Source organism: Arvicanthis niloticus, chromosome 4 (genome assembly GCF_011762505.2).
Source record: "Arvicanthis niloticus isolate mArvNil1 chromosome 4, mArvNil1.pat.X, whole genome shotgun sequence".
In the NCBI taxonomy this organism is placed as follows: domain Eukaryota; kingdom Metazoa; phylum Chordata; class Mammalia; order Rodentia; family Muridae; genus Arvicanthis; species Arvicanthis niloticus.
This window is the reverse complement of record NC_047661.1, coordinates 15,613,381-15,641,083: the sequence shown is the minus strand read 5'-3', so window position 1 is coordinate 15,641,083 and position 27,703 is coordinate 15,613,381. Positions and strand designations below refer to the sequence as shown.

At 42.1% G+C, this 27,703-nt stretch overlaps 1 protein-coding gene and 1 long non-coding RNA gene across 2 annotated transcripts; one reads left to right on the top strand and one right to left on the bottom strand.

Annotated features, from left to right (window-relative positions):
* The first annotated feature begins 7 nt into the window (after positions 1 to 7).
* Lrriq4 (leucine rich repeats and IQ motif containing 4) lies at positions 8 to 27,172 on the top strand. Its single transcript, XM_034500620.2, has 6 exons — positions 8 to 381; positions 3,780 to 4,827; positions 8,685 to 8,858; positions 11,842 to 11,980; positions 12,692 to 12,888; positions 20,964 to 27,172. The coding sequence occupies exons 2-6, from the start codon at positions 3,808 to 3,810 to the stop codon at positions 21,114 to 21,116; spliced, it is 1,683 nt and encodes a 560-aa protein (XP_034356511.1). The 5' UTR covers positions 8 to 381; positions 3,780 to 3,807; the 3' UTR covers positions 21,117 to 27,172.
* Positions 1,997 to 4,173, bottom strand: LOC143441955 (uncharacterized). Its single transcript, XR_013109757.1, has 2 exons — positions 4,039 to 4,173; positions 1,997 to 3,365 (listed from the first exon to the last, which is right to left on the bottom strand). It is a non-coding gene; the product is annotated as an uncharacterized LOC143441955 (long non-coding RNA).
* Positions 27,173 to 27,703: the final 531 nt, after the last annotated feature.

The following is a 27,703-nucleotide window of genomic DNA, read 5'->3' as shown; positions in this document are numbered from 1 at the left end:
CTTCCTTTCGGAGGCGGAGGAGAAGGAGGGAAGAGGCGGGGCCACCGTTAAGAGGACGGGGTACTTTGTAACCTCGAGGCCTGAAGTGGGAGCCAGTGATCATCACTTTAGGCCTATCCACTCTAGATTACAGATTCTGAAGGAGGAGCTTCGAAGGTTTAGGAGTCTGCTGGGCTAGGGACCAGGGCTACAAACCCTGGTGACCCAGCCTGTCTCACTCTTTGCGAAGGGCTAAGCTCGGAATCTGATGGTAGAGCCTCCAAATATGTAATAGTTTAAAGGATTTTGTGAAGGAGTAGAGCCCTCTGGAAGAGTTTCCTTGAGGCGACTTCTGGACTAATCTGAGCTAGCCTACCCCAGTGCCAAGCTGCAGAAGCGCAGGTACAGTCAGTACCTAGAGTATGGAGGCAGGCAAGGTCCTATCCATGTGGAGTCTTAGCATCTTCTTTGTTGTAAGGCTATGAAGGGGCGGGGCAGGATGCTCTGCACCCACAGATGCTCGGGTGCAGACCCAGCGATGATGGATGGACCTAGTCTGGAAGTGGGGTCTGAAACACTCACAGAAATCTAGGAGAGGTGATAAGTTGAAAGTGAATAACTAAATATGTGAGTCCTCTCATAACCACCACATAGGCAATTCCATCCCTGTGACTCCACTACAGGGAAAGCCCAGGCAAGGCAGGAGCCCTGGGTGGGTACAGGAATTGAGTTTCAGGGTCCTTTCTCCACATATAACATAATACAGTGCAGAAATATGTGCATATACCCCTTGGGTTTCCAGAAAAGTCGAGGGGCAGCCTAGGTTAGCCTCTGCCCTTTTAGCTCTCAGATCCTTTTGAATTAGGAAGGTAGAAAGAAGGAAAGAAAGGTTGGAGACACTGCAGGGTGAGGTGGGAGGGGGAGGGGAAAGGGAGGAGGAGGGGTGGGTGTAGGGGTGTGCTCTGCCTCTGGAGCAAGCAGCATAGCAGCTGACTGCGACCAGGATCCCTATTCGTCCTACCTGCACCGTCCACAAAGGGCTCTTGTCGAAATCTAAGGGAGCTCTGGCTGGTGGGAGAACTCAGCCTGCACTTGAGAGTGCTCCAGACTAGAGGCGTTGCCCCTCTTGACATACATAGAACTATTAAAATTTGTTTTATTTGGCTGGGTTCTCCTGTCCCAGACATGGTTTGTTTACTCAGTTAGCTTTTTGTTTGCCTATGGCAGGCTGGCTTCTCTGCCTACCAGCCTCACCAGACATGGCCTCCCGCTGGTCTCTGCTTACAGAGAAAAAGGTGGTTGCTGATCATCAATTTTCATCTTAGCCTGGTTTGCAGATAAGAACTCTGATATATATATATAATTTTTCTCAATATCTTCTGGGGGTGATGGGAAGAGCTATGCACTTTCGCAACCTTCTAAAACTCATATGAAACTAAATCAAGACAAACATCTTAAAAAGTTATTCTTTTTTTGTTTTTCTGTTGTTTTGGGGACAGGATCTCACTGAGTGTCTCTGGATGTCCTGGAACTCACTGTGTAGACCAGGTTGGTCTCGAACTCACAAAGATCTACTCATCTCTGCCTCCTCAGTGTTTGGGATTCAAGGTCTGCAACACTCTGCTCAACTTTGAAAAAACAGTTTTTTAAATTATGCATTTTCGGGGGTGAGTGGGCTGAGAGTCAGGAAGTTCAGAGAACAGAAGGTGTGGAATTCTTCCAGAGCCAGAGTTACAGGCAGTTGTGAGCCTCCAGAGTTGGGTGCTGGGATTTCCAACTGGGTCCCTATGCCAGAGCAGTAAGTGCGTTTAAGGTGTTTTTAATTAATTAGTTAATTAATTAAAAAAATCAAATCGTAATTTTTACTTTTTCACACAGGGGTTATAAATGCAAAAGGGCAGGATGTGGGGAAGGGGATGACACAGGAAGGTAGGTGTTCAGGGGGAGTACAGATATCTTCCAGAACAGGGTATGCAGTCAGGCTTATCCCTCAGATATTAAAAATATCCCAGAAAGATATTTTTAATTTTTATTTATATTCCCTTGCAGTGCTTAGCCTCACAGCCTAAGCAAGAATTTAGATAACCAGTCAGAGAGGGTTCTGTGTGGCCCCTCTCTGCTTGGTCTAGGGGAGTGAAGGTTCAGGGGACAGGTCACTATGACTCCACCTATGATTCACTTGTCCTTATCTAAGTTGTTGCTATCCACCAAGGTTGCCTATCTACAAGGTCTACTCAGGCTGGTAAATTTCTACTAAAGCTGCCTGTTTACAATAGCTTATAGCCATCTGTTTCAGTGTTTTTCCATAGAGACCCAAGACTTTGTGTTAGCAGGCATGTATGTCAGGCCTTCAGTGTATAAGCAGGGCTGCCCCTGACATCTCCTCCATTCTCCAAGTATAGAAGGACCATGGCAATTTTAATCTTTTGAAGGCAGGGATAGAGGCCTGACATCCAGTAATTAAAGGAGACCTTATAATGGCTCCAGTCCTCCTGCCGTTGTCCAGTGAGGCATGAGGGCCATACCCATCCCTATGTCTTTTTCCTGGAGAGGGGATACTTTTGACATCAACCCCTATGCAGTCAGGCTTGTCCCTCAGATATTAAAAAATATCCCAGAAATATATTTTTAATTTTTATTTATATTCCCTTGCAGTGCTTAGCCTCACAGCCTAAGCAAGAATTTAGATAGCCGGTCAGAGAGGGTTCTGGGTGGCCCCTCTCTGCTTGGTCTAGGGGCAGAAGTCCCCCTTTCAGGTTGGGTGGAGATGGGTTTTGGGAACACCTTGGATAGAGTAACATCTTCATCTAGAGTCTCGTGGTCTTCCATAGCTAACTTATGATAATGTATCTGAATAGGTTTTGCTACCAAATTATCTATCTGTTGTTTCACAAAATTAGTCAGCCTATTTAAGGCCAAGGGACCAAAAGAAATAAGCAAAAATAACCCAATCAATGGTGTCAAGATGGAAGGAAGTAGGGCTGACAACCATGGAGAAGTTGAAAACCAATTCTTGTACCAGCTCTCATCTTTCTCTTTCTCTCTCTGTCTTTTCTCAAGACCTTCTCTGGCCTTTTTCATGCTCTCTTTAACCATCCCTGTCTTGTCTATGTAAAAGCAACATTCTTCTTTAAGGGCTTTGCACAGTCTAGAGCTGTACACAGTCTTTTCTATTGTAAAAGGTAAATCAAGTCCAATGAAGTCCTTTGCAATTTTTGGAGATCACTTCAGACAGTGAAATGAGAGATTTCTTCAGATTAGCGATGTCAATATATAGCTGTTTGATGTCCCTGTCAATGGCCCATCGAAGGTCTGAGTAATATAAGTCCAGAGGACAGCATCAGGATTAGAACTTCCAACACCAGACACCACAGATTCATTTTTACCTGGAAAGGAAAAAGAAGGGAATTCTCAGGGAGATTTCTCTTCCTGTTATTCATCTAATTTATAATTGGGCCAGTCTTTGTGGGGGTATCTATTTATTTCATTAATCTTTATGGCAGCCATTTAGCTGTGCCTTCTGAGCATTTAAGGTGTTTTCAAGGTATTAGCCCCTAAACAAGTACGTTTTTAAACCTGAAATTAGGCCATCTGTGTGTTAACACATGTGCACAAACCTACTAGAAAGAGTTGTATACACTTTAACTCTCACACTGACATGAATTTTAAAAAAAATCTAAATTTTATGTCGCAGTCATTTAATTTAATTTCAGTCATTTAACCTTTGTGTCCCCTTCCCCCAACCCCATTCAGTCTGGTTTGTCGGGGAATCTGATTTTCCCCTTTTCACTGTATTTCAGATCTGAGATACTAGACAGCTTCAAAACTATGACCAAGGAACTTCTGAGACAAGAACATTTACCCCAGGTTCTTCAGAGAAATGACCCCCAACAGGTCACTGATAGAACGTTTTTCATTGATAGTTCCAACCAGAGTTTGAAGACCATCCCGTCAGAGATTTTGGCATTAAAAGAATTAGAAGAAGTGCATCTGGAGAATAACCACATTACAGAAATTCCCCAGGGCATTCAGCATTTACAGAATATCAAGGTCCTCTACCTGCACAACAATGGCCTGCAAAATCTATGCCAGGAGCTGGGGGCGCTGAGCAGCTTGGAATCGCTGGACCTGAGCGGCAACCCGCTGGTCGTCTCCTCGCTGCAGGTCATTAGCCGCCTCCGCACCCTTCGGGAGCTGCGGCTCTATGGTACCGGCCTGACCGAGATTCCCACGGGCATCTGCAAATCCCTGCATCACCTGGAGCTGTTCGGTCTGTCAGAGAACTTCCTGGAGACGCTGCCCAAGGAAATCGTGAACCAGACCAAGCTCAGGGAGATCTACTTAAAGCAGAATCACTTCGAGGTTTTCCCTTGCGACCTCTGTGTTCTCTGCAACCTGGAGGTGATCGATTTGGACGACAATAAGCTGAAGAGCATCCCGGAAGATATCGGGCGCCTGGTGAGGCTGCAGAAGTTCTACGTGGCGTCTAACCACCTGATGAATCTACCTGAGTCTCTGGGCCAGTGCTGCAAGCTGTCGGTGCTGGATTTGACACACAACTCTATCCACTCCCTGCCATCCACCCTGGAGCTTCTCACCGAGCTCACGGAGGTGGGGCTGAGCGGGAACCGGCTGGAGAAGGTGCCGCGCCTCCTCTGCAGCTGGGCGTCGCTGCACCTCCTATACCTGCGCAACACCAGCCTGCACGGGCTGCGGCGCTCCTTCAAGCGCCTGGTCAACCTACGCTTCCTGGACCTCAGCCAGAATCAAATAGACCACTTTCCCGTGCAGATCTGCGCGCTCAAGAACCTGGAGATCCTGGCGCTGGATGATAACAAAGTGAAGCAGGTATTGCTTCCCTTCGAGGCTGTCACTCTGATCTGCCCTTTCTTGTTGTGCCAGGAAGTGTATTGAACCTGCTATCGCAAACAAAACAACAACAAAACCCCCAGGTTTATCAAAGATATCCCACAAGGTGGTACTTCATATTCTTCCTTTCCAAATAATAGTAATTCTGATATCCATTTAATGTTTACTTAGGACATGGGCAGCAGCCACTGGCGGGGGCGGGGAGCATTCATACTCAAGGACACATTAGACAGAACTGAATTGAGTGGTCTGTAAGTGTCAGAGCGCCAAGACTCCAACCCAGGGTTTGGGTTCCAGGATCGCTACTAACACGGGCCATCTGACAGCTTCCACAAGTAGTCTCTTCCTGGTCCCATCATTCCCCGGGGATATCTATATCTTAAAGGTTCCTCCATTCATAGGACACTGAAGAAAAGATTTGTTTGGGTTTTGTTTTGTTTTGTTTTGTTTTGTTTTGTTCTGGAGAAGCTGTCCCCATGACTGCGAGGGCCATACACTTTGGGACTGCTTATCAGTTGCATTGTTGAGCTTCTGAACTCTAGCAGACCATCAGAATGTCAACGGGGCACACGCAGATAAGCTGCAGGGTTCTCCTAGAATGGCATATGATACAGTAATATAACCTAATTAAAGCTGTGTGTACCAGTCTACTGACAACTCAAATCAGAACAAGAAGAAACAAAAACAAACAAACAAACAAAACCCAGGACAAAATATCATATTTATTGTTGAAGCACATAAAATTACAAATATAGAGGCTGGTGGCCTGGCTCGCGGGGTAAAAGTGCTTACTTGCCACACCTGGGAACATGAGTTTGATCCCAGGGACGCAGAGGGCACATTTCAGAAGGACAGAACTGACCTCCAAACTCACTATACTGCTCACAGGTACACACAAACACACACACACACACACACACACACAAATAAATAAATAAATGCAATAAACACTTAACATTACACATATATGTGGGCTGAAACACATATAAATAAACACACATATGCACATATACTGCTCATTTAATGAATACTTACAATAATAAAAGTATAAAAAGCAATAAAGACTATGACTTGGAAGGAAAGTCACCAAGTTCCCAAGAGTGGCTGGCTGTCTTTGGAAAGACAGATCAAGAAAAGCAATAAGTCTGCCATACGGAAGTTTCTAGCTCAATCACCAGGGCAATAAACAAACAAGCTCTTGGGAAATAGAAACAGGAAGACCAGAAGTTTGAGGTCATCCTCAAATTCCAAGTTCTAGGCTAGCCTGAGCTACATGAGCTCCTGTCTGAAAACAGAAAAAACAAAACAAAACAAAAAAAGAAAAAAAAAACATACAAATAAAAAATGAAGATATCTGTAGCAATTTTTTAAAAAGCCATCTTACAAAAAAATGTTCTGAGAGATTCCAGTCCTAAAGAACTTTTACAGAAATTTATTTTTTATGGTAAGCTTCCTTCTTTTTCCAACTGTTTGTGGCCACCACCCCACAGTGCTGAGCTATGGAAAGGCGTAAGGAGGGAGGCCTGAGCAACACCGTGTCTAACCTAAGTGGAGGGGTCAGCACAGACGAGGGAGAAGGTGAGTGGGAGACATTGGAAAATGAGGAAAGGTTTCCCAGTTAGGAATGAAGTCAGATAAAGGAGTGTGCCAGCTGAGCAACTGTTAAGTAGGCATCTAGAATTTTCTAACAACTAACAAAAGCAACTTTGTTGCACAGTGAATAGAGGATTATGTAAGACAGAATAAGGTGGGGTTTTTTCATTGATTCGTTTTTCCCATGAAATTCTAGAGGACCAGAATGAGAAAGGTAGCAAACCTGGCTGTGGGTTAATAAGGATTTCCGCTGAAATCTTTTCTATCTGGGAGGTGGTGAGAAAAGGAGGGAGGCATAGTCAGCGAGCAACATATTCAACCACTGTATTAGAGGGCTAGAGCACAGACTCTTCTTACAGCTGTTTGTTTGTGCCCGGGGGTGGTGGTAGACGCCTTTAATCCCAGCACTTGAGAGGCAGAGGCAGGTGGATTTCTGAGTTCGAGGCCAGCCTGGTGGTCTACAGAGTGAGTTCCAGGACAGCCAGGACTACACAGAGAAACCCTGTCTCGAAAAACCAAAAAAAAAAACCAAAAAAAACAAAACAAAAAAAACACCCCAAAAACAAAAAACAACAACTGTTTGGTTGTTTGTTTATTTGTTTATTTAATGTATATAAGTACACTGTAGCTATCTTCAGACACACCAGAAGAGGGCCTCAGATCCCATTACAGATAGTTTTGTGAGCTACCATGTGGTTGCTGGGAATTGAACTCAGGACCTCTGGAAGAGCAGCCAGTGCTCTTAATCACTGAGCCATTTCTCCAGCCCCCTTACAGCTTTTTTTTTTTTTTTTTTTTTTAAAGTCTGGCACTCTGCAAAATACCCACCCAACTCCTTGGGAGCCAAAAGGCAGGTGTCACTAAATGTATCAATTCCAGGAAATAAATGTATTACAGTTATTATTATTATCCATATAACTATAGTGCTTTTCTTCCAACAGTATCAAGCATAGTCCATTCTCCAGGTAACACATTTACAAGGAAGTAACATATATTGACCCAACTTGTGAAAAACAGTGTTACCAGTGGCCAGGGGTTAGCCCTGGTTTTCAAGTTCTTGGACTTCTCAACCAAAGAATTGAAAACAAGAGCCCACACCAATTTACAGAAGAAGCAAGGCAACATCATTCGAGTAAAGTGACGGCACAGATTATAGAGAAAAGCAGATCACATGAGGGAGGATGCTCCTGGGTCTCACTCATTGCTCTGGGCTTCATCCTGTCGGGTTCAAAAGAAGGAGGGGCTAGTTACTAAGAGGCGGTTTGGACGGCTCTCTATTTTGATTCACAGACTAAGCCATACATTCTGCACACATCTCTTCCTATGATTCTTATTTTAATGATGCTCACATTTAATTGCAGCCCTACTATTTATCATATCTGGATATACTGAGGATGTGCTTGAAAATACACCGTCTAAATTTGACTATTACCGGGCAATTTATATTACTAATCAGAGATGGCTGCACATGTAGCCTGGTGCAGGTGGGAGTTGCAGGGGGCTCTGAGGGGTATATGTGCAGAGTATTTGCAGGTGAAAGAGCCTGTCAAGTCCAGTGTTACACAAGAGTGTGTGTGGATGTCTGTGTGTGGATGTCTGTGTATGTGTGAATGTCTGTCCGTGTGTGGATGTCCCTGTGTGGGTGCCTGTGTGTGGATGCCTGTGTGTGTGTAGATGTCTCTGTGTGTGTGTGTATGTTTGTCCATGTGTGGATATCCGTGTGTGGATGTCTGTGTGTGGATGTCTGTGTGTGGATGTCTGTCTGTGTGTGGATGTCTGTGTGTGTGTGGATGTCTGTCTGTGTGTGGATGTCTGTGTGTGTGTGGATGTCTGTCTGTGTGTGGTGGTGGTGTGTGTATAACCCCAAACCAAACAGTTGTCTCCCTCAGAAGGCAACAGATGGAACCCCAGACTGCCAATGTGCAAGCATATATGATAAATTAACTAGCACATACGTAAACATATATAGAAGTTGTTCCTCATTCTCAGACACTAAGAAACTCGACTTTTTGTTTAACAACTTGTTTCAAAGTCAAAAGCTCAGCTTATTTTTTTTTTTAAATTCTTGTCATAAAGCCAGTTAAATTTAACACTGGGGCCTTGTATACTTGTATACACTAATGTCACTTGTGACACTAATGTCAGTACTGATAACCCACTACCACCAGAGCACCCAGACCACTTATTTTTGAATGCTTAAAAATAATCTCAACCTTAACTTCAGCCTTTTGGAATTCTTCCAGTTACCACTGACTATAGGCTTGCTTTCAAAACTGAAGATACTCGGGCTCACAGGAAATGACTTTTCGTCCTTCCCAGAGGAAATCTTTTCTTTAGCATCTCTAGAGAAACTATATATCGGACAAGACCAGGGATCCAAGCTTTCCTCTTTGCCAGAAAACATCAAGAAACTGACGGTAAGCCTTCCCAATGATCCGCTGAGAAGCACATACCACCCCCCCAACACACACACCATACACGAATAGTGAGAGAAGGTGAGATGGTGTTTCCCATACTGTGTACAGGATGCATCTATAATAGATTTTTATCCCAAACAGTGAGTTTCAAATTTTCAGGCTCACTGTTACTGCACAAGCCCCACAATACTCTACTGTACTTATCCAATATGTCATTTTAAAAATGATATCTTTTATTCTCTGACAATGTCATACACATATACAGTACATCATGGTCCTATCCACCCCAACTTTCCTGCTTATCTCCTCAAGACAGCTCCCAACACACAGCTTCCTTCTTAGTCAAGGTTCCTCTTGCCGTGACAAAATACCATGACTGAAAGCTACTTGAGACAGAAAGGGTTTATGTCACTCACAGCTCCATCTAACAGGTCATCATCAAAAGCAGTGAGGACAGGAAATCAAGCAGGGCAGCATCCTGGAGGCAGGAGCTGATGCAGAGGCCATGGAGGGGTGCTGCTTACTGGCTTGCTTTCCATGGCTTACTCAGCCTGCTTCCTTACAGCCTGGGGTGGCTCCACCTACAATAGGCTGGGTCCTCCCCATGATCACTAATTAAGAAAATGTCCTACAGCCAAAACTTAGGAGGCATTTTCTCAGTTGAAGTTCCCTCCTTTCAGATAAGTCTAGCTTCCATTAAGTTGACGTAAACCTAGCCAGCAGCACAGCCTCAAACCTTCACGTCCATTCCTTTTCTTCAAAAGTCCCACTGTGTCCATCCATAACTGCTGCGCACTAGAGCGTTGACTGACATTCGTGTGGCTGGGCCTTGTGCAGGTCTTGTGAGGTAGCCATAGCTTCTACAAGTTCATAAGGCATGTCATGTTCAGAAGGCAGCATTACCCAGCATGCCTTCCCATCTTCCACCTCCTGTTCTGTTATATTCCCCAAGTTTGATGGGATCAATACTGATGTCCTATTTAGAATACTTAAATCCACTTATTTTCAGCCATCTGACCAGTTATGAGTCTCTATACTAACTGCTGTCCACTATAGACAGAAACCTTTCTAGCCAAAATGGAGAGCAGAACTGATCTATAGATATACATGTGGGTATATTATAAAGGCAGTTGACAACAAGAGAATTTAGCAAGACAACAGTAGTACTGGCATCTATGGCCTCTCCAGCCATGGGCTTTTGACTCGGGTGGTAGTATCAGGCACACATTGCCTCCTGTGAAACAGGCCACGAATCCTAGCAGAAAGTGATTGGTGACCTTCATGACTTTCAAGCCACTACCCCACCAGTGGTTCTTCAATGTCTTTCTCCTGTTGTAGTTTAGTGTATTTTCTTTGTAGAAAGTGACTGTGATGGTTTGAATATGCTTGGCCCAGGGAGTTGCACTGTTAGAAGGTGTGGCCTTGTTGGAGTAGGTGTGTCACTGTGGGCGTGGACTTTAAGACCCTCATCCTAGCTGTCTGGAAGTCAGTATTCTGCTAGCAGCCTTCAGATGAAGATGTAGAACTCTTACCCCCTCCTGCACCATGCCTGCCTGGATGCTGCCATATTCCTGTCTTGATAATAATGGACTGAACCTCTGAACCTGTAAGCCAGCCCCAATTAAATATTGTTCTTATAAGAGTTGCCTTGGTCATGGTATCTGTTCACAGCAGTAAAACCCTAACTAAGACATTGATCCACACCATTTTCTATTTAATTTTTATTTTTCATAAGTATCCCCTTGATAATGACATTATTTAGAAGTTAAAGTGTCCTGTGAGTGGCATGAATTGGAACCTGAATTTTGTTACCTGGAATTCTCTGTAAGGAGAAATATGACCTGACTTACTTGCTTAGCAAAGGGCAACCTGAGGATGGGTCCATAGTTCTCTACTGAATGCTAGCAAAAATAAGTTCACTCACACCAGTGTCTTTGTGTGTATATTCTTTAAGAACCATTTGTCCATGTTCCTCTTACATCACTCTTAATGATATAGCAGCTCTGGGCTGCCCCATAACCTTTAGTCATAGTACTGAGCCATGGTGGATATAATACTGATAATTCTCACATGACACAGAGATTCTATTCTCTACTATGCTGTCTATTCTCAAAGAAAATCTCCCATCATCTTATTCCTTGTATTCAACATATCCTACCAATGGTAGAAATGTAAAAAAAAATTTTTTGACTAATAATGTTGAAAATAGGTAAGTTGAATGTATACAAACCAACTTTCTATGCATTCGGGCTACTTTAACCTAGATAATTTGGGGTACTTAGTTTAAGAATTGTAGTCATTTCCAAAGATAATTAGCTATTAAAAGGGAGTAAATGGTACATGCTGTAATGATCCAATATTTTTCATGAGGTTCTGATAAGCTGCAGTATTTTCACTTTGCTGCATAAATGGACACTAAATCTAATGGCTTTACTCAAAAGCAATTGTTTCTCTTGATATTAATTCTGTAAATATTGTATCAGTTTTTCTCCTTGTTGTTGTAACCAATATAGCTCACTAGGAGTAAAACCATCCAAGGAAGGACGGGTTTATTTTGGCTTAAACCGGAGGATTTCAGCCTATCACAGTGAGGAAAGCATCATGGTAAGAGTGGCTTTGTCAATGACAGCAGGAACATGTGGTGGAGGTTCCCCAGTCTTGGCAGATCAGGAAGCCAAGAAAGGTAAACAAGAGCTAAGGGGCCAAGTATGACCTCCAAAGGCCTGCATCTAGGGGCTTGCTTTTGCCAGTCAGGCCCACTTCTTAAAGCCTCAACAGCATGAAGAAGCAGCACACATTAGGGAATAATCCCTGAAAAGCGAGTCCTGAAAGACATTTCAGAGTCACCAACAACAGGTGTCTCTCACTGTCCTAAGGCATGATTTCCCTAATGTACAGGAATGGACACACACAGGAAAGCCTGGTTATTGTAATTCACTTATCAAGGTAAGTGTTCTCACCACACACTCCCCTTTTACTGTAGAATCTTAAGGAACTATACATAGAGAACAACAAACTGGAACAACTGCCAGCATCCTTGGGGTTAATGCCAAATCTGGAAGTTCTTGACTGCCGGCATAATCGTCTTAAGCAACTCCCAGATGCCATTTGCCATACTCGAGGTAAGGGACTGCCTGGATCCACAGCCCAGTACAGCGAGGCCCACGTTTCCTATGAATGGCTTGTTTGAAAGCCCAGTTTCAGAGTTGTTAGAGCTGAGTCCTGTACCATTGCCCACTTACAGGCTCATTAGCAACTCTGTGGGAAGCCACGTGTATCTATATTTGTATAGCTAAGAGTCTTGCAAAGGTAGTTTATAATTTGGATGAAAAAGAGAAGCAGATAGTAGTTACTAAGAAAATTACTATACACCTATACTTTCACTACACCTACCGTCAGCAGAAATTGAACACATGCAATTTGACAGCATTGGGAGTTGGGGTCCTGTTGTAAAAATTTATTGAGGTCATTAAGCCTTTTGAATAAAAGAAAAATTATTGACCCAAAATGACAGAACCAGCAAAGGGGATTTCTAGGATTATATGATTAACGTGGAAAACATAATCACACTTGATTCCTTAACACTCAAATACTGTTTGACTGATTCATTCCTTATCCGATATCCATTCACTCTCTCATTTAGCAAGAATCAACTGGGTTCTCTTAGGCTGTCAAAGGGCAGACACAGACAGACGTCTGATCAGCGGTATTAGAAGCCATGGGCTTTGGTACCTCTCTCCTCTCCATCGCCTTACCAATGGATCTCACCTGAGTTGAGTTTAGGTGCTACTATCCTAAGTTAAATCAATCAATTAAAATGAACATCTTTCCAGATTTGAGAGAGCTGCTGCTGGAAGACAACTTACTCACCCGCCTCCCGGAGAACCTCGATCACCTGGTGAATCTTAAGGTCCTGACACTGATGAACAACCCCATGATAGACCCTCCCATGATAGTGTGTAACGAAGGCAACGTAGCCATATGGAAACACCTGAAGGAAAACAGAATTAGGAAAGTGATGGCCACAAAGGTACTCAGTACAGATTCCTTTATTAAAATATATTCTTAGGCGATATTATACACGTATACAATGCATCTTGATAATAAACACCCTATTCCCCTTCCCCTCCCCCTCCTCTTCATGCCCCCCTTTTTTCTATCATTCTTCTAACTGTATACATTACACATACACACACTAACACATTACATCCTAACTGTAGTTCCCCCCCTCCACTCCTCAAAGTCCTTCCCACCCACTATCCCCAGTCCACCCCCAAAATTTCTGCTATTTCCCATTCCCAGGGAAATCCATGCATTCTCCCCTTGAGCCCTCCGTGTACCTTAGCCTCTCTGGGTCTGTGGATTGTAACATGATTGTCCTTTACTTAACAGCTTATTTTCACTTATAAGTGAATACGTATCATGTTTGTCTTTCTAGGTCTGGGTTATCTCACTCAAGATGTTTTTTTTCTAGTTCCATTTATCTGCAAATTTCAGGATGTCATTGTTTTTTAACAGCTGAGTATTACTCTGTTGTGTAAATGTATCACTTTTTTTTAATCCATTCTTCTCTTGAGGGACACCTATGTTGTTTCCAGCTTCTGGCTATTATGAATAAAGCTGCTATGAACATGGCTGAGGGAATGTCCTTGTGGTAGGATGACGAGTTCTTTGACTCTATGTTCAAGACTGGTGTAGTTGGGGCTTGGGGTAGATTGATTGCTAGTTTTCTGAGGAGCTGCCATACTGATAACCACAAGTTTACACTATACAAGTTTGCACTCCCACAGGCAATGCCCCACATCCTCACCAGAATGAACTGTCTTTTGTGGTTTTGATCTTAGTCATTCTGACAGGTGTAAGTTGGAATCTCAAAGCGGTTTTGATTCTCATTTCACTGATGACTAAGGATGTTGAACATTTCTTTATGTGCTTCTCAGCCGTTTGAGATTCCTCTGTTGAGAATTCTGTTTAGATCTGCACCCCATAATTTAATTGAATTATTTGGGTCGCTGTTACATAGTTTCTTGAATTCTTTATATATTTTGGATGTAGTCAGATGTGGAGTTGGTGAAAATCTTTTCCTGTTCTGTAGGCTGCCATTTTGTCCTAGTGCCATTGTCTTACATAAGCTTTTCAGTTTCATGAGATCCCATTAATTAATTCTTGATCCTAATGCCTGTGCCGTTGGTATTCTATTTAGAAAATGATCTCCTGTGCCAACGAGTTCAAGGCTATTTCCCACTTTCTCTTCTATTAGGTTCCGTGTGTCTGGTTCTATGTTGAGGTATTTGATCCACTTGAACTTGATTATTGTGCAGGGTGATAGATATGGATCAATATGCTTTCTTCTACATGCTGACATCCAGTTAGACCAGCACCATTGTTAAACATGCTTTCTTTTTCCCAGCGTGTATTTATGGCTTCTTTATTTAAAAAAATCAGGTGTCTATAGGTGTATGCATTTATGTCTAGGTCTTCAACCACTTCCATTGATCAACCTGTCTGTTTTTATGAAGATACTATGCAGTTTTACTTCTATATCTCAGTATGACAGCTTAAAGTAAGGGTTGGTTAAGGAAAGGCAATAGTTCTGGAAGTCCTTTTATGGTTAAAATTGTTTTAGCTATCCTTTTTTTTTTTTTCTTTTCATGTGATGTTGAGTACTGTTCTTTCAAGTCTGTAAAGAACTGTGTTGGAATTTCAATGGAAATTGCATTGAATACGTAGATTGCTTTTGGTAAGATGGTCATTTTTATTATTTAAATCCTACCAATCCATAAGCATAAAAAAAATCTTTCCATCTTCTGATATTTTCAGTTTCTTTCTTCAAAGACTTCAAACTTTTTGTCATGCAGGTCTTACATTTGCTTGGTTAAAGTTACCAAGATATGGTAAAGGGTATTATTCCCCTGATTTCTTTCTCAGTCCGTTTGCCATTTTGTATGTGTGTGTGTGTGTGTGGGTGTGGATATTGATTTTTTTGTAGTTAATCTTCTATTCAGCCATGTCACTAAAGGCGTTTACAGCTGTAGACGTTCCCTGATAGAATTTGTGGGTCCATATGTATACTATATGTATACTATCACATATGTTTAGTACCAATATCAATATGTATGCCATCATATCATCTACAAATAATGATAATTTGACTTTTTTCTTTCCAATCTGTATCCCTTGATCTTTTCCAGCTTTCTTATTGCTCCTGGCAGAACTTCACATACTATATTGAATAGAGGTGGAGAAAATGGACAGTCTAGTCTTGTTGCCGATTTTAGTGGAAGCGCTCTGATTTTCTTTCCATTTAATTTGATGTTGTATATGGGCAAGCTGCAAATTGCTTTTATTATATTTAAGTAGGTCCCTTCTATCCCTAATCTCTCCAAGACTTTCATCATGAAGGGGTTTTGGATTTTGTCAATGGCTTTTTCAGCATCTAATGAGATGATCATGTGTGGGTTTTAGATGTCAATGTGCTTATATGGTGGATTACTTTTATCGCCTTATATGTTGCAACATCCCTGTATCTTTGGGTTAAAGTCTGCTTTATCATGGTGCGTGATCCTCTTATGTGTTCTTGGATTTGGTTTCCGAGTATTTTATTGAGTATTTTTACATCTCTGTCCATGGGGGAAAATGGTCTGTAATTCTCTTTCTTTCTAGAATCTTTGTGTGGTTGGGCTATCAGGGTAATTGTGGCCTCATAAAATGAATTTGTCGATGTTCCTTCTGTTTCTATTTTATGGAATACCTTGATGAGTTTTGGTATTAGCATTTCTTTGAAAGTTTGGTAGCATTCTGCACTAAAACTGCCTGTCCCTAAGCTGTTTTTCGGTTGGGAGACTTTTAATAACTACTTATATTTCCTGAAGGGTTATAGGACTGTTTAAATTGTTTATCTGATCTTGATTTAACTGTGCTAAGTGGTATCAATCAAGAAAATGATCCATTCTTTTATATTTTCCAATTTGTAGACTACACGTTTTTACAGTTTCACCTAATGATTGTTTGGATTCCCTTGAAGTCTGTTATGTTTCCCCTTTTGTTTCTTATTTTATTAATTTAAATATTCTTTCTCTGTTTTTTAGTTAGTTTGCATAAGAGTTTCTCTATCTTGTTGGTTTTCTCAGAGAACCAACTCTTTATTTCATTGATTCTTTGTATTGTTCTCTTTGTTTCTATTTTATTGATTTCAGCCCATCAGTTTGTTCATTTTCTGCCTTCTACTCCTCTTGGGTGAACTTGGTTTTTTTTTTTTTTTTTTTTTTTTTTTTCTCTAGAGCTTTCAGGTGTGCTGTTAAGTTGCTAGTATGAAATCTATCCAATTTCTCTATGAAGGCACTTAGTGCAATGAACTTTCCCTCTTAGCACTGCTTTCATTGTGTCCCATAAGTTTGGGTATGTTGTATATTCATTTTCATTTAATTCTAGGAAGTCTTTAATTTTTCTTTTATTTCTGCCTTAACACGGTAGTCATTCGGTAAAGAGTTGTTCAGTTTCCATGAGTTTGAAGGCCTTCTGTTACTTCTGTTGTTGTTTTAATCTGGGGGGGTCTGGTAGAATGATGGGAGTCATTTCAATTTTGATGTATCTGTCGAGATTTGCCTTGTGACTAAGTACGTGGTCAATTTTGGAGAAAGTTCCACGAGGTGCTAAGAAAAAGGTGTTTTATTTTATATGGGTAAAATTTTCTATAGATATATTATGTCCATCTGGTTTATAATATCTGCATTATTTCTCTATTTAGTTTTTGTATGGATGACTTGTTCATTAGTGAGAATGGGGTATTGAAGTCTCCCACTATCAATATTTGAGTGTCAATTTGTAATTCAAATTTAATAGTATTTCCTTTTACAAATGTGGATGTCCTTGTGTTTGGGCATATATGTTAAGAATTGAAAATATCACCTTGGTGTATTTTTTTTTATCATGAATATACATGTCTTTCCCTTGAAGTCTATTCTGTTAAGTATTAGAATGGCTTCATCAGCTTGTTTTTTAGGCCCATTTGCTTGGAAAATCTTTTTCTAACCCTGAACTTTTGAGATAATGTCTATCTTTGATGTTGAGTTGTGTTTCTTGTATCCAGAAAAAGGGTGAATCTTGTTTTCACATCTATTCTGTTAGTCTGGGTCTTTTTTATTGGGGAATTGAGTAGGCAATTGGGGTTGGCACTGATAATAAACAACATGGCCCTGCTAACAATGGCAGGCAATTTACAGGGCCAGCACTGGTATTTCGGATGGGAGCAAAACTTATCTGGGACTGGACCTCTCTCTGACCAGCAAGAAAAAAAAGGAGAGAGAAAATTCACACACACACACACACACACACACACACACACACACACACACACACACACTGAAGAAAAGTGGGCTCCAACCATTCAACACATATATACATATATACACCTCTACACATTTGGTGGATAAATCAAAACTCTAGCAAGAAAGCTCTAACCAACACAGGTAGACAGTGATGGATAAAGCAAAGCTCTAATGAGCAGGCTCTAACAACTTTATGTTTTACTTTGGTCCTTTTAAATTCCTGAAGACAAAGCTCTCTGCATACAAAAAAGAATTACCTTATTCAAGAGCTTTGTCAAAGGAAGGGTTGTTTCTTGCTGCTGATGTGTCTTCTCATGTTTGTCATTGTTATATTCCTCATTCTTCTGATATGGTGTGATTGGGCAAAGAAAGATAAAATGTTACACAAGAGGGAGTTAAGACAGCATTATTGATTATAATTTCAAAGCAACAGTTTCATCTCTCTTTCATTTCATAAGCTCAGTATAAGTTTAAAGCAATAGGTTATTATTATTATTATTATTATTATTATTGTTGTTGTTGTTGTTGTTGTTTTATGTTATAGAATTATCCATTCCTTATTCATGGTCTTACTTTATTGCAGTGCACACCTGTGGCCCATCCCTGGACTTGATCTAGAATGAATGTTTTCCTTGATCATTAATTTGTTCTAAGCCTATTTTTCTTCCCAGTGGAATTGATGTGCTTGTAGCACATGAAAGCTCATTGAACTCTTTGTGTATCTATGCATCTAACTATGCCACAGGAAGCAGCATGTTCTATTTTTTATTTAACTTTAAACTTTCTATCAACTATCTTAACTTCTTAAAATTATTTGAATCAAATCAGGAATTCTGTAAAGCCATTATCAGGAATTGTAAAATCATCAGTTCATCTAAACAGCATTATTTCATGAAAGTTCATCTTCATCTTGATCTGCAGGAAATTTGCCCAATAGGGTGACCTAATATCTAGGAATCAGTCATAACAGACTATAGACAGAAAGGTTCTTTCTTTGCCCACTCACACTATGTCAGAAGAATGAGGAATACAACAATGACAAACATGAGAAGACACATCAGCATCAAAAAGCAACCCTTCCCTAGACAAAGCTCTTGGGGATGTGCCTTTCTACGATTCACCCATCACAACAATGCAAAATGATAGGCAATCTCCAGTGGTAGCCCACTTCAGCTCTTCCTGCATGGTGTTCTCCACTCTTCTACGATTTCTTTAAAAATATTTTCTGGGACTTTGAGTTTAGAATCTTCTCCTTCCTCTATTCCTATTATTCTTAGGGTTTTTTTTTCACAGTATCTCTAATTTCCTGGATTTGTTATTATTGTTGTTGATGTTATTTTAAAAGAGTACTGCAGTTTTCCTCTTCTCTCAGCTAGCTCCCAAATAATTGAGACTGGAATGTTATATTTATTTAACAAGTTAAGAATACAACAACTGACAGTATTAATCTATCTTAATTGTCTAAAATAATCTGGTTACCTCCAGGCCAAAACCCCCATTTTTAGTACTGACCTGGTTCTCTGGACTCCAGGTGTTTTCTCATGGTATTTCCTGGATTGATTCTCTCTACTTCCTCTCTCTCTCTTCTCCTCCCCTGGCTGGGAGGCAGTCCAACACTATTTGCTGCCCTGACCAATTGTTGGATGATCAGCTAGCTTTATTGACCAATCAGGGAATAATTGGGGAACAGCATTTTCACCACACTGAGGCAGGTGACTCTTAGAATAAGGATTGCAACCAGATATGGGGGCACAGAAATCAGCGCTTGGACAACACAAGGATAATCTTTACACAGGACACAGTAACATTATGCCTACATCTTCTGCTGGGAAGTGTTTAGATTTAACATTTTCTTTGATCATTGTTTTGATTTCTTCTATTGTATCTTCGATGTTTGAGAGTCTCTCTTCCATCTCTTGTATTCTGTTGGTGATGCTTATGTCTGCAGTTCCCGTTCTCTTTCCTAGATTTTCTATCTCCAGGATTCCCTAGTTCTTTATTGCTTCCATTTTCATTTCCAGGTCTTTGTAGGTAGAAAAAAATGGCTGGGGAACTGCAGGGTTCCTCATGCCATGCTGTAGTTGTAGTGTAGTTGGCTGGGAACACCCTGGGCCCTGGGTTTGGCTGCTCACTGAAGACCTCTCCACAGCTCCTCACAGCTCGGCCCCAACACACGAGGAAGTTCTTCGGTTTCCAAAACCGGTTTATTGGCATGGCGGATGGTGGATGGATCTGGATGCTCACCCCCTAAAACCCAGGGCGGACCTGAGTTAAATAGGGAGGGGATGAAGGGGGAGGGGCCGGGGAGGAATGCTTAATTGACTCCACCCTCTGGCCTTCAGGTGCCTCATTAGTATGTAAATCTCTTTAGGGCCTGGGACCAGTTCATCACACCCACCTGTGTAGTGACTGAAGGGTAAAAGTGGAATGGAGATTAGACCTCATGTCAGGCCCAACAGGTCTTAAACAATTTTATTTATTTCTTTCAACAGTTTAATGTTTTTTTTTTTTCTTGGTTTTCTTTAAAATGTATATTCATTTCCTCCAGTTTTTCTGTTTGTCTTTTCTTTCAATTTTTTAAAGGATTTATTCATTTCCTCCTTAAGGACCTCTTTCATCTTAAAAAATTTTTTTTTTTTTTTTTTTTTTTTTTTTTTTTGATTCAGCAGTCTTGGAGTAGTAAGAACTTGCTGTAGCAGGATAGCTGAGCTCTGATAGTGTGGCAGAAATTTTCTGCCCAATGCATTTGTAGCGGGAGCCCTGTCATTGGATAGGGAAGAGGGAGGCGGAGCTAGGAGTTGGGAGGAGAGAAAAACGCAGAGAGGAAAAGGAAGGAGGGAGAGGTGAGATGGTGACAGATGTATACTCCTGTGTCTCTAGAATTCAATTTGTTCTTTTTATAAACTGAAGTTGCTGGCTATTGGGGTATTTTTTTGTTAATTTCTCCCCTTTATGAGAGTGCACACTTTATGAGAGTGCACACTTTATGGGAGTGCACACTTAATTTCATGACTCTCCATACCATATGCTGCTATTCCCCTTTGTTAATGTCATCCTTTACACTTACAGAAGTCTACAAAAGAAAGCCACAATGGAGACTTGTGAAAAGTACCCCATGTCATGACTGCAGTGGTGTTTATACAAAGCTATGTGTGACACAATTGCATTGAGCTACACAATGAATGTGCACACACATACATACACACACATCCAGTGGAGTTTTATTTTAAGGCAGAGTCTCAGGTAGCCCAGGCTGGCCTGAAACTCAAAACATAGCCAAGAATATTCTTGAATTTCTGATCCTCTTACCTCTATCTCTCAAATGCTGTGATTTTAGGCATTGGCCACAAAACCAACTTATGTGGTGTTGGGGGTCAGACCTAGGACTTCATGTAGACTTGAGCCAGCCTTTTGTCAGGTGAACTCCACCTCAAGCTCAGTCATACATTTACTGTCCCTCCTACTACTACACAGGGCCTTCAGAATTTATGGCCCTCTACCCAATTGTCTTGAAACAAAGGCTCTCACCCAACTGGAAGGACACCATTTCAGCTAGGCTGGCTGTCTAGTGAGCTCTTAGGATCTGCATGCTTCCACCATACAGTGTTGGCGGTATAAATGTATTATGGATATTTGAACTCTGGTTCTCATTCTTACACAAAAAATATTCCTGTCTGTTGTATCCCCCACCCCTTCAATATGTTTTTAGAGGAGTAAGCCACAGCTAGACCACAGCTAACTCCATCTAACACCAAGTTGGGGTCTATATTGTTTTCAGATTCAGGCGTGGTGGCGTGGAATCATGGTCCGCAAAGGATATGGATCTTATGAAGAGCTAGTAAAAGCCCGAAAAAAAGGAAAGTCCCCTCCAAAAGATAAGAAAGGAAAAAATGCTGCAAAGGGAAAACCTGCAAAAAAGAGCAAAAAATAATTATGTAAATGAATGAATGAAAATAGAGATTACTAACAGAGCAGAAAGCACCATGTCAAGGGACCAGACAACAGCCACATGAAAATTACCCATGAAATTAATTTTGTAATAATAAAAGAGTCTTATTTTACTGAAATGTTTGTGGGAATAATGATATGACACTCAGGAACTACTTCAAAATAGCATGCTAAAAGGGCTAGGAGACATGGGTTCAAATGAAGCCAGACAGGATAGATGTAAATTGACAACCACAGATATAGGTGATGAGCATGTGGAGGTCCCTGCATTCTTTTGTCTATTTAAAAATATTTGGGGAAAGTCATGGATATACAAGTAGGTCCATGGAAAAAGTGAGAGACAGAACAACAGCGATCCCAGCATTCAGCTCAAGTTTCAGTGGGTCTGGATAGCTTATGCACTTTGTGGCTGGGCACACGACCTAGTCTTTCAATCTGTTTAAGTGTTCACTCATTACTGAAAAGTTATTTATTATGAATAAAGCTACAGTGAATATTCACACACAGGTCTTTGCATAAACATTACATTTGTAAGGGAATACTCAAGAGCACACAATCTGCAAAACACCTCTTCTACTGCTCTCAAGACTACCTCACCTTGATGACTTTGCTTTTGGAACAGTACTGATTTTAAATGTAATTGCATCACATTTATTAATTGAGAGGACATGTGCATGCTAGGGTATATGTCTGGAGGCCAGGGACAACTTGCCACACGCAGTTCTCCTCTTTATCATGTGTGTCCTGGGGATTGAACTAAAATGGCCATGCTTGGCACCACACATTTTTACCTTTGAGACATCACACGGATTTTACATTCATACATCTTTAAGCCATGGTTGAAATTTTAATTATTCATATTATCATGTAGGAAATAAAAACCTAGTTGACTTGCATGCATCAGAATACAAATTTATAGCAGTCATTCCTGCTGTTCACTGACTTACCCTCCAGGAAATAAAAATGTTTAAAACTTGGATAATATAAAACAAAAGCTTTCATAAACAAACAAAAAGCAAGAAATGCCAGAAGAAGTGTTTATTGGAATTTGTTTGTTCCAGCCAAAGAAGGTTTTATTTTATTTTAGAAAGAAATGATTTCGATGCTGTCTTTTAAATTGTTGGCTACTTAAAAAAGAAACCAAACTCACATATGCTGGTAGCTACTGTGGGTAGTTTATATCTAAGAAAGAAATATAATAGGAGAAATTTTATATGGTACAATAATAGTGTCTTTGTTTGGGTTTTAGTGCTGTGAACAGACACCAAGACCAAGGCAACTCTTATAAGGACAACATTTAATTAGGGCTGATTTACAGGTTCAGAGGTTCAGTCCATTATCATCAAAGCAGAAACATAGTAGTATCCAGGCAGGCATGGTGCAGGAGGAGCTGAGAGTTCTACATCTTCACTTAAAGGCCACTAGCAGAAGACTGGCTCCCACGTGGTTAGGAGGAGGGTCTCATTGCCCACCCCCACAGTGACATACTTCCTCCAACAGAACCACACCTACTCCAGCAAGGCCACACCTCCTAATAGTGCCACTCCCTGGGACAAGCATATTTAAACCACCACAAATAGTTAGCATAGCTTGAGTGCTGGGGAGATGGCTCAGTGCATAAAACACCTCTATGCACAAGGACCAGAGTTTGGATCCCCAGATCCTACATGAATCCATGCAGGTATGGTAGCACTTGGAAGCAAATCAAGGAATCCCTGGGCAAACTGGCTAACAAGACTCACTGGAATCATCAAGCTCTGGGTTTAGTGAGAGACATAGTTGTTAGTATTCTGTCTAAACTCCACCTCCCCAGTTACCTGGCAACAGCCAGGTATGCTCCTCCCCACAGTTACCTGGCAACAGCCAGGTATGCTCCTCCCCACAGTTACCTGGCAAATGCCAGGTAGGCCTGATCCACTATAAAAAGGGCTGCTTGCCCCTTCTTTCTCTCTTACTCTCTTACTCTTAATCTCTTACTCTCTGTCCCCTCCTCCACCTTCCTCTCTCTCCACATGGTCATGGCCAGCCTCTACTTCACTTCTCTCTTATCTCTTCCACCTTCCTCTCCCCACTTTTGCCCTATCCTCTGAATAAACCTCCTCCCCCTTGGAACCGCGTGGTCTAGAGTGGTCTGTTCTGAACTGCGGTTGGACTTCTTAAAACAACTAACATTGGTGCCGTGACTCAGATATGAATACTTCGGGGACCGCTGTGCTGCCGGCTGCCGCAGCAGCTAGCTGCAGTGGCCAGGTGGGACCGATGCCGCGTGGCCTGCCTCTACCGCCGCCACCATCACTTCTATGCCAAGTGGACTCCATCGCTGCTACCTGCCATCGCCGACGACCGCGTGAATTTCCACCACTGCTGCAGACTAACTACGCCTGTGGCCCACCACGTGGTACTCTGCCACGTGGGTTAGGCAGCCAGACAGGCCCACACAGACCTCGCAGTTACACTTTCCTGATACCAGACTGCATAAGCCTGCAAACATACACCGGCATATTGATTGGTAAGGAGATTCCAATTGGCAGGAGGGACCCTAGATGCCCAGATAAGGCCTGGTCAGCCTTCCCTGGGCTGAGAGGTGTTGGCATTTGTCTGCCCCAGTTCCTATGACTGGTCTCCTAACTGAACTACTACTTAGGACATTGGCCGCTGGGTGACTCCCCCCCTCGAAAGCAGTTTACAGTCTCCCTCCCTGCTCTGAGCTCTTGCAGCTGCCGGAAATCTTGGTACCAGGTTAAACTGCTTTCGGTGAACTCTGGGAGTTCTCCGGGGCCCCTAGGTAATCTCGTGATGACCTGCTTACCTAGGCTGTTGCCTGATTTTCTTGCCGTCTTTCTATCGGGACGCCGATACGTTAGCTCGGTAAGCCCTCCCTGTCACCCAATGGGCACTACATTGTCTTTGGCCGCACCCTCAGACACCCCACTGGGTTGTCTCCTTAAAAACCTCAGATCTCTAAAATTAACGCCTGCTTTGAGGCCTTCCAAATTGATACATCTCTGCAATGAAGTTTGGATTCGGGTAGATAATGGTTTAAAGTGGCCACCTAATGTCATGCTAGATTCAGTCATTTTAAAGGGTCTTCACAAAAAAAAAAGCCAGGATCAAAAGTAAGTGTTTTAGTTAGAAGAGATGACAGAGGTTCTGGTTAGTCAACAAAATGATGGACTGGGTATTAGAACTATCTTATACCTCACTGGTACAATTAGGAATAAGTATGCTCTAACTGTATTTTGAGAGAAAAGTTTTACTTTAACAGGAAGAGTGATATGTAGGAGGAGCTAAGTGGGAAGGGGTACTGAGAGGAAGAGATGGAGTAAGGAGAGAAGATGAAGGAGAGGAGAAGCTAGGTGATGAGAGAGAGAAAAAGAGAGGGGGCATGGAGGCAGATGTTCACAGGTCTCCACCAGTCAAAGATAGTCTTTATATCTAGGTGGGGTATTGGATTACCCTTCTGATTGAGCATTACCAAACTTATAAATCCTTTGATTAACATTTTAAAAAAATTGTATAAAAGCAAAAAGGAAAGGGGGGCATGGGACAGGGGTTTTCTAGGGAGGGGAAATGAGGAAAGGGGATGGCATCTTAAATGTAAATAAAATAAAATGAAAAAGAAAAAGAAAAAAAAAGGGTCTTCACACATACAGCAGTCTGGTAAATAGAAAAATTCCCTATATCCAAACATTCATCTACTTTCGCTATAATCTCTCCATATGTTCTGCCTATTCCCCACCTCAGTTTTTTTTTTTTTTTTTGCCATCCGCCACTGATCAGAATAACCATCCACATGGTCCCAGGAAAGATTTCCTGAGCTCAGAGCTAACCTGTCCTTCCCTGACCCTCGTTCTAGAACTCCTCTTGGGTGAGACACTTCCCCTCTCCTTTTGAGACAGTTCTTTGCAGCTGAGTACCCCAGGCCAGGCCTGGACAGACTGTTCTCTCTCTCAGGAGCACTGGCTCCAAGCTCTAGTCCCTAGAGTGTCTCCCCCAAGGGTCAGTCGGCCGCCTGCTGATGTAGGCCTCTTCCCCACTTTGCCTTCTTCATTTGTGGCTGGCTGTGACCATTTGGCTCAGCCAGTTTGCCTGAAAAGCAGCTGGTCCAGGACCTGCTTGCTCCCTTCCCCTCTGTTCCTTAGCTCTGCTCTGGGACTTGTTTCCCCCGTGCACAGCCACCCGAGCAAAGGGCTTGGCTGCCCGTACACTCGAGGGAGACTCTCTCTCTCTCCCTCTCTGCCCAGGACCTGTAAAGTGAGTGCAGACTCTAGCCGCCAAAGGCACTGGGCAGTGACTTCCAGCTGCTAATAGGAAGTCCCGCCCTACCGCCACAGCGGACCCAACCTGCAACAACTATGCCCTCAGCTGCGGGGCCCATAGCCCCAACTTTCCAGTCATTTGATCGTATGCCACTATTGCCAGCTTTCTTATCCTGTTCCTAGCCAAATGTTTTCTTGCTAATACTAAAATGTGCTTTTCTCTACCTACAGAACCTGCCAAAGCTACTTAAGACTCTTTCCTATCCTGTCTTAATAGATTTTTACTACTGCTATTAAATTCTATTCAGTTACAACCAAACCTTATGGCTCTCAATCTTGTCAAAAGTCTGCTAATAATATATTTAAGTTTATGGCCGACAGAACTCCCAAAGTCTGTAACAGTTGACCCAAGATGGTTTCAGAAGACTTGGACACCTAGAAGATACAGCCTGGATTGTATGCGATGATATTGTCACTAAAGTAGTGGACAAAACTGGATGCCCTGAGTCAAATGACTTGGCTAAACCAAGCTAAGTCATTTCTCATGTTGTGCATATCCATTCCACAGAGAAAAAGCCCTCTATCTTCTGCGCTTGGAAGCCAAACTGACTTCGCCCAAGAGACTATGGAGACCATGGGAACTGTTGGCTAGTGGATTCTGTCAGTTTTTTAAAATAATATTTAACTGGTAGATTATTGTTTACTCTTTCAGACTTCTGACTACATTGACAGCTAAGCTTTCACAGATATTATGTTACCTCATTACCTAAACTCAGTTGCCATCAATTAAATGCTTCTTATTTCCTCTTCTTGCTATGCCACTGTCCTAATATCTGAGTTCCTATAAACTTGCCTACCTTTAATAAAACATGCCACTATACGATCCAACAAAGGTTCATCTTAAAGACTGCTTATGTTATTAACTCATGCTGTTATCTCTTTTGTAAACTTATAAGCTACAGGAAACCCACTCAGATCTACCTTTCACAGACTAAATAGATGCCATCTGGATAAGTATATCTGCCTAAAGTTCCCACTTACCTATTCCAATGGGTGGGATCCCTCTGGGTTTCAAATGTACATCTTAGAAAATTTTTCTTTCCCCCAAATGTACTTAATCTTATTCCCTACATCTTGTCAAGTCCAGGCACATCCAGAACAACTCCAGAGAAGCAACCTCTAGATGCTCCATCTCCTGGCACATACAGAGCTGCTTCTACTGGACCTGCTCCTTCTGACCTGTCCTCAGATGGCTCCATAGACCCTGGACAGCAGGAAACAGCCAACTCTCCTAAGACCGGACAAACACCCCCATACCCATTCTTCTAGGTTCCCCCTAGAGACTCATCGCCCCCAATGCCAGCAGGAAGTAGCCAGATATCACAACGTCCCTATTCCTGCTTCACTGTCACCTTTTTCTAATTTTTCTTTTTAATTAAACCAAAACGGGGGAATGTTAGTATTCTGTCTAAACTCCACCTCCCCAGTTACCTGGCAACAGCCAGGTATGCTTCTCCCCACAGTTACCTGGCAACCGCCAGGTAGGCCTGATCCACTATAAAAAGGGCTGCTTGCCCCTTCTCTCTCTCTTACTCTTATGCTCTTACTCTTATCCTCTTACTCTCTTTCTCTCTTACCCTCTTGCCTCTCTGTCCCTTCCCCCACCTTCCTCTCTCTCCACGTGGTCATAGCCAGCCTCTACTTCTCTTCTCTCTTACCTTTCCACCTTCTTCTCCCCACCTTTGCCCTATCTCCTGAATAAACCTCTTCCCCCTTGGAACTGTGTGGTCTGGAGTGGTCTGTTCTGAACTGCGGTCGGGCTTCTTAAAACAACTAACAATAGTCTCAGTAAATGAAATGGAGAGCAATAGAAGACAACTCGTATTGTCTTTGGGCCTCCGTAAGCACACACACACACACACACACACACACAAACACACACACACACACACACTAATATGAAAACATTAGTGTCTTTCTCAGAATTATACACATAGATGTCTGTGTGTGCACACATATACACCTTTGTAGAACACATATGACATATAGGTGAAGTGGAAATTTCTGGTTTCTTTGGAGACTCAGTTGTGTCATGTGCTATGTTTCTGAAAACTGTCTTATGAGAGGATATTTTGCTGAAGCAGACACATGGTGTTTTTCTGGAAACAGCCTGGAAAAAGACCATGTGATATTTTGCTAGAGTAGATGCTTGAGAAGACACCTGATGTTTAGAAAGGGTAAAACAGACAATCAATGATTCTGTGGTCTTGGTTCGCCTTGCCACTCTTTGCTGGTCTTTGTTCTGCTTTGC